General features: G+C 54.0%; 1 protein-coding gene across 1 annotated transcript in view; it reads right to left on the minus strand.

Annotated features, from left to right (window-relative positions):
- Nucleotides 1-11,945, minus strand: part of WDTC1 (WD and tetratricopeptide repeats 1) — a 54,158-nt gene that overhangs the window by 21,979 nt on the left and 20,234 nt on the right. Inside the window, exons 3-6 of the mRNA XM_006155314.1 lie at nucleotides 8,328-8,374; nucleotides 7,832-7,943; nucleotides 3,290-3,477; nucleotides 215-397 (exon numbers count right to left, since the gene is read on the minus strand). Coding sequence (XP_006155376.1) covers nucleotides 215-397; nucleotides 3,290-3,477; nucleotides 7,832-7,943; nucleotides 8,328-8,374 — 530 coding nt within the window. The remainder of the gene's footprint in view (nucleotides 1-214; nucleotides 398-3,289; nucleotides 3,478-7,831; nucleotides 7,944-8,327; nucleotides 8,375-11,945) is intronic.

Genomic DNA, 11,945 nt, shown 5'->3' on the forward strand with positions numbered 1-11,945 from the left:
CAAGCCCCCCAGGTGGGACAGCCCCCGAGCCCCCCCTCCCCGAGCCTCCCAGCAGGCGGCCCCTGAGCCCCCGCGCCCACCTGTGGTTGTGGATCATGCGGATGTCGTAGAGCCTCACGAAGGGCCCGCTGGCCCCTACCGCCCGGCAGTTGTTGTCCTGGGGGTTGACCTCCCCGCACCTCCCAGCAGGCGGCCCCTGAGCCCCCGCGCCCACCTGTGGTTGTGGATCATGCGGATGTCGTAGAGCCTCACGAAGGGCCCGCTGGCCCCTACCGCCAGGCAGTTGTTGTCCTGGGGGTTGACGGTGAGGCACTTGGCCTCCACCAGCTGGCCACAGTATTCTGTCAGGTCGATCAGCACCTCCGAGTGCTTGCTGTTCTCTCGAAGGTCATACTGGCTGTGACGGGGAGAGTGGGATCAGGGTCTGGCGTGGGAGGCGGAGACCTGAGAACACTGGGAGGGGCTGAAGTAAGAGTGCAACAGTAAGAATGTCCGAAGCCCTCCCTGCCATGGGGCAGACGTGAGGCCATGCTCTGCACTGAGGCCAGACTGAAAGGCCCGAGGCTCACCTCCTGGGGGCTCCCTGTGCTCACTGGCCCCACAGGATCCAGCTGGCTGAGGCTGCAGAGGGCTCTGTGAGGGCACGTGTCTCTCCCACCTGCCTCACACCGGTCCTACCCCGAGTGCCCACAAGCTCTGTTTTCTCCTAAAACGATGCAGACGCCCCGTCCCTATGTCGCACTGCTGGTCCCAGTGCTCCTGCACCGTCGTCCTGACCACTGACACGCAGTGAGAAGGTGCTTCGTGGCCAGTGCTGCCACTACGTGGTTCACATGCATTACTGCATGGAACCTACCGTCAGAACACCGACTTCAAAGGCGTTAAGAAACCTGCCTGGGACGACACAACTACGACGGAGCTGGAGCTTCCCAAGGTACGTCTCACTCACTCTGCCCCGCTCCTTCCCAGTCTAGTTTCTTTCAGGAAATAAAGGAAGAAGGTGACAGAACAGAGAACCTGAAAATCAGCTAAGAACTACCGAGAAATACCAAAGGCCAAAACGAGCCCCAAGCCCCATCCACTCAGCAAGCACAAAGCCCAAAAGAAGGCCGCCAGCAGGGATGCCCCCACCCCGCCCCGCCCCGCCCCTGCCCGGGAACCCCATGGCAGGGATCACCTGTGCTCAGCCGCCTCACGCCCAGGCAGCTGTCACGTCTCATTGCTCGTTGTCCGCCTGTCTTTCCAGGCCATCCTCACCAGATCACACCTCCTGAAACACTGGCTCTCGTCACTCTGCAGACTCTCACTGCTCTTCAGCTGAAGTTTGCTTTTCCCAAACACCCTGGTCTCAGTTTCTAGCCTCTATCCAACTGTGCTTCCCTGTCTTCTACGAGGGGTCAGTGACCGTGCCAGGGCCACATTTACCTGTCTTCACAAACCAGCTCAAGCTGGGAAGCCCACTCTGCTCCTCCTTGCCCGCCCACATCTGGCCGGCCCGGTATGCTCATCTGCCGTGCCTATGCCTAAGTGCCTCGGACCCTACCACTGCCCCAAACCAGTAGTGCCCAAGCTTCCTGGCACCAGAGACCGGCCTTGTAGAAGACAATCCTCCCACAGATGGGGCAGGGGTGGCCTTGGGATGACCCAAACGCACCATGTCCACGGGGTGCCACTGGAGTACACAGCGACGGCCACACAGGGATGGTGCCCCCATCCCCACGAGAACATGAGCACGGGGCAGAGCCCAGGCAGCAGTGTGCGTGATGGGGGTGGCCACACACAGAGGACTCCTCGCTCACCTGGCCCACTCCCACTGCGCGGTCTGGGGGCTGGCACTGATCCGTGGTCTGGCCCCCACATGCCACAGGCCAGCACTGGTCTGCAGCCTGGGGATGGGGACCCCTGTCCTAGACACTCAGCTTCAACCAGTTGGCCCTGGCCCTGGGAGGTCAGCAGTGCAACTTAGTTAGACCTGCCACTGATGGGCACTCTCCACCCCTAAGAACCATGCACGACCTCCACTTAATGCTCCGACCATGAGGGAGATACCAAGATCACTCCCACTGCACCGAGAAGGAGATGGAGGTCAGGGTGAAGTGTGTCCCAGCCAGATGCTGTTTGACTAGTTTGAATCCTGGACCTGGAGGCTTAAAACTCACTCTGAGCACCTGTGCGTGTGTGCCCCAAATCTGGAGAGAACAGAGAAGGGACTGCGGTGTGGCCATCCCTCCGGGAGGTTGATTTTTTGCTTTCTGTCTCTCTCTCTCTGGCAAGTGCACATGCCCTGAAAAAAATCTCTCTAAGAAAATAAATAAAAAAGAGAGAGACTGCAGATGGTGATTAGTGTTACAGAAGGCCAGTAGGTGGCATGGATCCCACATGGCTGCCTCTGCAGTTCAAGTCCTAGACCTGCAGCTTAAAAAATACGCCTGGCAGAACCAGTACTTGGCGTAGCGGCTATGCCACTGGACTCCAATGTAGTTGACTGCGATTCAAGTACTGGATCCAGTGGCTTAAACTCAGGCCAGGCGTGAGTGCATGCGTGCCCAACATCACAAGAGAAGAATGGAGGAGAAGGGATTGTGGCATGGCCATCCCCCCGGAGGGTAGTTTCTCACTCTGTCTCTGTCTTTCTGGCAAGCACAAGCCCCCTGTAGCAAAAAAAAAAAAAACTCTTCCAAAAAAACCCCCCAAAAACAAAAAAACCCACCTGGCACGTGTGTGTCTATGTATAGGATCTCAAGAGGAGAATGGAGGATAAAGGACTGCAGTGTAGCCATCCCCTCTGGGGGGTGATTTCTCACTTTCCCTTTCTCTGACTCTCCAGCAAGTGCACTTATCCCATGGAAAAACAAAACAAATGCCGGGATCGCATGGAGAAGAGATTGTGGCATGGCCATCCCTCTGGAGACTGCTTTCTCACTTCCCCTGCCTGTCTGTGGTGAGCACAGGCACCCTGTAGCTAGCTAGCGAACACAGTTACAGAGGCTACGATTAGGGTGCTGAGCCCAATGGTACCTTTCTACTCTAGGCAGGAGGGTCTGAGGTGCTTCTGAAGGTGACTCACCTCCTTAGGGTAAGAGGGTCAGAGAGAGCAGTCTGGGGAGAGGGCAAGCGAGTGCCCTGGCACCTGCGGTGGTGAGAGGCAGCAGCGAGGGAAGGGAAGGGGGGCGTGGGGTGGGCAGGCAGCTGTTCTGGGCCGAGTGTGCACACACAGCTTCCCCGGCAGGCGGCAGGCTGGCAAGCTGGAAGGGCACAGCCAGGCCCCACGTGCTGATCTTGGTCTTACCGGATGAGCCCATCCTCGGCGGCACTCCAGAATGTGTTGGGCCACATGGGCGCCGTGGCGATGCGCTTCACCCGGTTTGTGTGGTCTCCAAACATGTGGATGGTCTCCTTCACAGTCAGATCATGGACATGCACCTTGGAGTCAGCTGCCCCCGTGATTAAGATGCGGTCCCCAGCGTGAGGCAGGAACTGCTCGGAGAGATTGAAGCAGGGAACGGCGAGTTGTGGGGGTGATGGCACCGAGGGAGACCAGCCTGGGTACCACATCCCTTCCCGACTAGTCAGGTAGGAAAACGATCGGCTGAGAAAACGTGGCTCTCGGGAACCAGCAGTTAGCGTAATGGCTATGTCACTGGACTCACACATAGTCGACTGCGGTTCACGTCCCGGACCTGGTGGCTTAAAACTCATACCGGGCGCGTGTGCGTGCATGCCCAAGATCCCGAGAGGAGAATGGAGGAGAAGGGATTGCGCTGTGGCCATCCCCCTTGGGGGTGATTTCTCGCTTTCTTTCTGTCTCTCTCTGTCTGTCTGGCGAGTGCACATCACTCAAAAAAAAAAAAAAAAAAAAAAAAAAAAAGAAAAGAAAAGAAAAGAAAACGTGGCTCTTGAATAGCAGCCAACGGGCCAATCGGCTGGAATTGAGCTGTCCTGCCTTGCCGGTCCGTTCTGTGGCCAGCGGCCTACCAGAGGAGCCCTCCTCCGACGCTTCCCCCAGTGAGAGCTGAGTGGGCAGTAGCCATGCCTGCTGCCCCTGACTCCACACTGAGCATGGGCTAGACACCAGGCAGCTGCTTCACGTCACTGACACCTAAAATGATCCGCTACCAGCTGAGTTCAGGGTCAGCCTGAGGCATGGTGGTTAAGGTGGTTGGATTCTACATGGCTGACCGCACAGTTTGAGTACTGGCCCCAATAGTTGGAGAAACACGCCAGGCATACGTGCATGCGTGCCAAAATACTAGACGGAGAAACGGAGAAAGGACTGTAGCGTGACCACCCCCGTGGGGCAGGCTTCCTCTCTGTCTGTCTGAGTACACAAACCCTTGGCACTAACATGCAGCAGCCTGTGTTCAAGCCCAGTTGGACTTCCGACGTCATCCTGCCTCAACAGACTCCTCACAGGGCCCGTGCGCTAAACCAGGCCTCAGGTGGGAAGGACTTCCAGCGTTTTAAGGATATGGGTGTTTCAAAGAGGCTTAACCTTTCTAGAGAACAATCAAATAATAGGTAAAAAAGATAAAACCTATTCTACCTTTTGACCCCAAAGATAACCCGCAAGAGCAAGGACCCGTGCAGAAAGGCTCTGCGTCACCTCACACAGTGAGGGCGCGCAGGCTCAGGCTGGGGAAGGTGCGTGGGGTGGAGCTCGGCTGTGCAGTTCTGACGGAGGACGGCGAGGCGCTCCGGGCGACACCTGGCAGGGACAGGACCACTACAAACAGCTTTCAATGATGAAAAACTGCAGTTCTCTCACCCAACTTCGAGGGAGAAAAATATCTGGAGATACTGTTGAGATCTACTCTTCTGAGTTAAAAAAAAAATTGAGGCATTACAAAAAAAAGTTCCTCCTGGGACCAGCAGTTGGTGTAATGGCTATGTCACTGGACTCCCATGTGGTCGACTGCGGTTCGTGTCCCGGACCTGGTGGCTTAGAACTCACGCCGGGCGCGTGTGCATGCGTGCCCAAGATCCCGAGAGGAGAATGGAGGAGAAGGGATTGCGGTGTGACCATCCCCCCGGGGGGTGATTTCTCGCTTTCTGTCTCTATGTCTCTGTCTGGTGAGTGCGCGTGCCCTATAGCAAACCCCCCCCCGCAAAATAAAAAAGTTCCTCCTAACCTACAAGGCTGTGGGTGGAGGGCAGAGCATTGTCTGCATTTGAACGCTAAATACAGTGTGAATTAAAAAGAAAAAAAAAAAAAACTATGGGGGAAAAGAAGGAAAGCTTAAGTTCCAACTGACTTTAAACGTTTACACAAGAGCAACAGTTCACTTTCTACCCACTTTAACGGGTTAGGGTAAGGGCTAGATGGAACAGGTGGACATTAACCAGATGAATCATTTTACATGACAGCCTACACCAGCAGTCTCTGACCTCCCCTGGACCAGCACAGCAGAAACGCACAGGCAGGCCCCTGCCCTGAGCCTATGGCCACTGCCACCCCTGTCACCCAGCGGAACTGCCAGCAGGGGGAGCACACGGGCCAAATAAACCTATCTGTAGTGAGGACCGGAAGAGAGAATCCTCTCCGCTTTTATCTTTTAGAGAGATTTTTGCTATAGAGCACATACGCTTGCTAGAGAGAGAGAGAGAGAGAGAGAGAGAGAGAGAGAGAAAGTAAGAAACCACTCCTGGGGAGGATGGCCAGGCCACAATACCTTCTCCTCTATTCTCCTCCTGGGATTTTGGGCACATACACACATGCACCCAGTGTGAATTTCAAGCCGCTAGGTCCGAGACTCGAACTGTGGTCGGTCATGTGGAAGTTCAGTGCCTTAACCACTAACGCCGCCTGTTGGCCCCTCTCCCATATTTTTTAACACAAGAGGAGGCTGAGGGTAGGTGTTTAAGTGCCTTGCCAAGGCCGTGCAGTTAGGAGCATCAGATCAGTGTTCTGAGCTCAGTGATCCGACTGCAGACTCAGATGCACCTAACACTTCAGGGGCAGACGGTGGTCTCCGTGGGCCATGTAAGAGGTGAATTGTCACTATTTTTCCTCTAAAATCACAGAAACCATCTGGAATGGGTCCCCAAATAGGAAATGGGAATCAGAGCTTGAGTAGAAAGAAACATTTAGGAACTTCCTAATCTACCTTCTCCTTTAGGTGTTCTACAGCCTTCGATATGAATTAGGAAAACGTTCCCCAGACGGGGGCTTCCCAAGGACAGCCTCACTCTCACACTGTATGCGTGCAGGGCTGGAAAGGCCCTTGTGCCGGCGTTTTCCAACCTCACACCGGGCAGGGGCTGTGCCCTGGAGTGGACTCCGAAGGCTGGGCGTTCTGTGCTCTCAGAAGGCTGTCCATCACGTAACTTCCCTTCTGCCAGCCAAGTTGCTTCTGTGGACTCACAGTCACTAGTCCTAGGTCTGTTCTCTGCGACCAGGAAAGACAAGCGTCATTCCTACAGAAGAGGAGCATCCACGTGCAAGATGTTGAGGACCAGGGATGCTCTCAGAGCGCGAGTCTCTCCAGATCCTGGTACCCGTGGTCACGTACCGCGTGAGGACGCTCTCGGGAGTGCCGCGGTCATGTACCATGTGACAATTCTCTTGTCCACAGCACACTGCAGCGGTGACGGCACCCTGCAGGACTGCACAGGCTGCATCCCCAGTCGCCTGGCATGGGGCGAGTTACACCCTGGGTCTGTGGGGGCGCACGCTAGACGTCTGCCTGACGATGACAGCACCGAGGACTCTTCCCAGAACACGCCCCGCCACGCCATTCAGTGATGCGTGACTACACATGAGCTATCCAACACAAAGCTCATTTATGCTCTCAGACAAGGGCTTTCAAAAAGTTTGTGAGAAAATGAAACTAAAGTACGAGTTTATTTGGTTAAAAAATTCTGAAATCTATGCACAGTTCTCTCATAACTTGCATGTCCTGCGAATGTTTTAAAGACCTCTCTAGACACAGAGCCCAGAGGTGACTGCAGACGTTTGCATACTGCAGCGTTCGACTATGACATACCACAGGTCAGGTGTGGAATTTTGCACTGTGGCATCATGGTGCTCAGAAGGTTTTGAATTTTGGAGTGTTTCTGGGTTTTGGATTTTGAGTAGGGATTCTGACCTATACGGAGTTTTCTGAGTCACCCGGGCAGGGACTGGAACCTGGCTGACCACGTGTGCTGCAGCTCCTCAACTACGAGGCTAGAGGGCTGGCCCACGGCTACTTCCTTTCTGAAGGCTCAGGACCAGCAGTTAGAGCAATGGCCATGTCGCTGGGCTCCCACATAGTTGACCACGGTTCAAGTCCTGGACCTGGTGGCTTAAATGCATGCCGGGCACATGTGCGAGTGTGCCCAAGAACCCGAGAGGAGAATGGAGAAGGGATTGATCCACCTGGGGGTGATTTCTCACTTTCTGTCTCTGTCTTTCTGGCGAGTGCATGTGCCCTATAGCAAAAACCTCTCCAAAAATACAAAACAAAACAAAATGAACCCTCTATGATTTACTCATTCATTTCCTGATGTGTTTGGGAGATTTCCTTAGTGACATCCTTTTTACAGACCAGTAAACAGGCCGAAGGGTCAGCTTCTTTGCCTTGTTCATAAAGCTTTCAAGAGGCAGGCGTGGAGTCATACATAGGTCTGCCTACTCCAAGCTTCTTCTCAGAACCACCCCATGTGAACGACATATTCACAGAGTTGGCCTCTGAGTCTAGGAGAGGAAGCGTGCGTGAGAGAGATGGGGTTTCGAGCGCCACCTCAGGTGCTCAGATCGTCAGTGCTGGGACTGTGGGTCTCCGAGGCACCACCCTGACACAGCCTGCTGCAGCCGCCACCCTCTGGCTTGCCCTGCAGTGTGCCCGCTCACCTTGACAGAGAAGATGTTGGCGGTGTGCCCCGTGTGCATGGAGAGCAGCTTCCTGTGGCGCAGTGGGTCCCACACAATCGTGTGCTGGTCATCAGAGCCAGAGGCCAGCAGGCTGCAAGCAGAGCGAGGGGTTCTGACCTGTCCTGGAGGCCCCGCCCCACCCCTGCCCAGCCATGCTCCTGTTCATGAGCGTTAGGCCACACACAGCCTGGAGGACAGCAGGTGCAGTAGGGTTCATGGTTCTCTCATACATGTTAGTCGATCCTGCTTTGTCCTGAAAATGTCCCCTTATCCCTTGGACATACTGGTTTACTAAAAAAAAGTTTCAGATGTTCATCCAATCTTCCCTGTCCTGGGATTAACTGTTTAACTGCGTGTTGATAACCAGGGGATTAAACTGAGACAGCACACGCTTCCCTTACATCTACTGCAGAGAGGGGAGCCCTCCACGCCCAGCCCCTCCTCCAGCGCCCGCCAGCGCCCAGCTGGTACTCACTCTCCTTTCTCATTCCACTCCAGACAGTTGACACATCCCGAGTGACCCTGGGGAGCAAACACACAGGGACAAGAGGGCAGTGAGTTGGTTAGATTCTCCTGGGGAGCTCAGCACTGAGAAGTGGCCCAAACCGGTAAGCTGGATGTTTGAGAATTTTCAGGGTTTTCCAGATTTACTTAAGCTGACTGGACTCCTACAATACACAAAGGACCATATTTACAAACGCACTGGGTCCTGGGTACCTCTGACCTCAGCAGGGAGATTCCACAGACCCCACTTTGGAGAAGAGTAAAATGTTCAGATGAAGGAGCAGAAGGGAGACAAAGTATAGCAAACTTCGACCTGACCACTGGGGGAGCATGTCCCACAGGGAATCCGCCCAGCACAGGTGGGACCCCCTCCACCCTGAGACCGCTCAGGCCCACTCTTGAGTCTTTTCCTCTGCTTTCTTACCTCCTACCCACTGTCCTATCAAGACTCTCATGTGGGGGGACCAGCAGTTAGCATAATGGCTATGTCGCTGGACTCCCATGTAGTTGACCGTGGTTTGAGTCCCGGACCCGGTGGCTTAAACTCACGCCAGGCCCAAGATCCCGAGAGGAGCATGGAGGAAAAGGGATTGTGGCGTGGCCATCCCCCCCGGGGGGGTGATTTCTCACTTTCTATCTCTCTGTCTTTCTGGCAAGTGCATGCGCCCTATAGCAAAAACCTCTCCAAAGGGAAAAAAAAAAAAAAGATTCTCACGTAGGGGCTGGCCCTGTGGCCTGCTGGTTAAGGGAGCTGGATCCCGTGTGGCTGACTGAACAGTCGGAGTCTCAGCCTGGTGCCTTGACAAACACCAGGCACATCTGCACACATGACCCAGATCCCTACAGGATGAAGAAAGGGGGGAGGGGGGACATGCAGGTGCTTCTCCTTACACTTCCTCTCTGGTGAGTGCACACATCCTCTGACAGAGTTTAAAAAGTGAACGTAAAAAGATACTCATTTGGACTGAACCTCCTTTCTTCCTAGGTTCTGCACTGTATATTATTGACACCCTCTTTTGAAAGCTGCCAGTCACTTGCTGACCTGAGGCCCCGGCGGGGCACATGGCTGAACTCTCATCTAGGCCTCTGGTCTCTGGTTGGAATAACTTGTCCCTCACCTTCATTCTTCCCACCAGGCTCCGGGTCTCACTACCTGGGGAACACAACTGCAGCCTAGAATCACTCAGAGCACTAAGGGTATCTGGAATGGTCCCAGCTCGGTGAGAGCATGCACAGTGCCCGGAGTAGCAGCCGTGGTGGGCGGGGCCAGGTGCAGTACTGAGCGGAGCAGCAGTGGTGGGGGGGGCCAGGCACAGCACTGGGTGGAGCAGCCATGGTGGGCGGAGCCACTGCTGTGGGCGGAGCCAGGCATAACGCTGGGCAGAGCCCCAGCAGCAGGCTGGAGGAGGAACTGTGCAGTTGGCCACGTAGAATCCAGCTGCCTTAACCTTCAGGCCACCTGCTGTTTTTCTTTTTTTTTTTTTTTGAGAGGTTTTCGCTATAGGGCACATGCGCTTGCCAGACAGACAGAGACAGAGGCAGAAAGCAAGAAATCACCCCCCCCAGTGGGGATGGTCACGCTGCAATCCCTTCTCTTCCATTCTCCTCTCGGGCTCTTGGGCACGCACGCACACGCGCCTGGTGTGAGTTTGAAGCCACCAGGTCCGGGATGCGAACCGCAGTCGACTACATGGGAGTCCAGTGACATAGCCATTACGCTAACTGCTGGTCCCTAGGCCATCTGCTTTTTGCTGTAGGGTGCGTGAGCTTGCCAGAAAGACAGAAAGCGAGAAATCACTCCCACCGTCCCCCCAGGGTAGGATGGCTACACCTCAGTCCCTTCTCCATTCTCTTCTTGGAATCTTGGGAACGCACACACATGGGCCCAGTGTGAGTTTAAGCCACTGGGTCTGGGACTCGAACTGTGGTCGACTACGTGGGAGTCCAGCAAGGTAGCCATTATGCCATCTGCTGGTCCCGACACTCATTTTCAACATTAAGAAACAGCGTTCAGACACGTTAGTGACCTGCCTTAGCAGTATGGTGGGACACAGGTCCTCATGCTATTTGAGAAGCCACCAGTGCTGACAGAAGACCGTATCTCTCCTCAAGTAGTAACCACCCGAAGTACTGAAGACAGGGTCAGGAGAGGGCACCTAGAAGGAGTCCTGAAAAATGAGCTGGAGTTTACCGGTCAGGATGCTTTGGGCCAAGTCGCAAGGCATCGCACTAGACGGTAAGCCGACTGGCTCAGCAAACCAGAGGCACAGGACAGGGCAAGGGTCAGGGCTGCACGATGGCTACCCTCCGGCAGTTCCCTTGTCTGGGCTCTCCTATGGGTTTCACACTCAGGCCAGCTGCCCTCCGGGGACAGATGTGTGCAGCATCACATGATGCATACGAGTGATTTACATAGCAAAAATAGCTCAGAGGCAGGTAAGCTGCAGAAAGAACAAGAAGGCGCAGCCATGTTCTACAAAACAAATGATATAAAGTATTACTAGGGCCAGTTGATGGCATGGAAGTGAAGGCAGCTGGATCCCATATGGCCTGGACCAGGCAGTTAGAAAAACACGCTGCTCTCATGTGCCCAAAATCCCAGAGGAGATTGGAGGAAAAGGCACTATTGCATGGCCATCCTCTGGGGGTGATTTCTTATGTTCTCTGTCTCCAGCTAGTTCAGGCACCCACTAGCAAATTTTAAAAATATTAATAAAGGGTTTTACAAGTTAGAACACACATTTGGGAGCCTACTTATATTTATTTATTTTGGAGAGAGATTTTTGCTGTAAGGCATGTGTGCCTGCTGGAGAGCTAGAGTAAGAGAGAGAGAGAGAGAGGTCACCTCCGGGGGACGGTGCACTGCAATCTCTTCTCCTCTTTTCCTCCTCTCAGAATCTTGGGCACATATGTATATGTGCCTGGAGTGAGTTTTAAGTGGCAGATCTGGGACTCGAACTGCAGTTGGCCATGTGGGAGTCCAGCAACATAACCATTACACCATATGTTGGTCCTGGAACCTACTTTAAAAGGCACAGAGTGTTTAAAAGGAGTTACTCTGGCCTTGGTAAATAAGGCTGACTTGGCTACAGGCACGCAATCTATTGGGTTGTTGGAAAAGTCATGATGCATTTTTTTCATAGAAAAACAGGAAAAAATATGTCATGACTTTTCTAATGACCCTATATGACCATATTAAAGAATACTGTGGAATAAATGTGCTTATGATTTAAACAGCGAGGGAAGGAGGGTACTTTTTCTTCAGGTTTTCACCACAGGGTGCTTGTGTTGGCTGGAAAGAGAAAAAGGGAAAGTAAGAAATCACCCCCAAGGGGAATGTCCACACTGCAATCCCTTCTCCATTCTCCTCTCAGGATTTTGGGCAAGCACACACATGTACGCAGCTTGACCCTCAAACCAAGGTTGGCCATGTGGGATCCAACACCCTAACCATCCTGCTACCCGCTGGCCCCAAGAAAAATGTTTAAGGGATTAAGAGGAGTGATTGTCGAGAGATGGAAACATTTCCACTCGGGCGAGCCCTGCTGCCAGGGAACTAGAAGAAACAGAGCGTGCCCACCCCCCCACC

Source organism: Tupaia chinensis, unplaced genomic scaffold, assembly GCF_000334495.1.
Source record: "Tupaia chinensis unplaced genomic scaffold, TupChi_1.0 Scaffold000445_1, whole genome shotgun sequence".
Classification (NCBI taxonomy): Eukaryota; Metazoa; Chordata; class Mammalia; order Scandentia; family Tupaiidae; genus Tupaia; species Tupaia belangeri.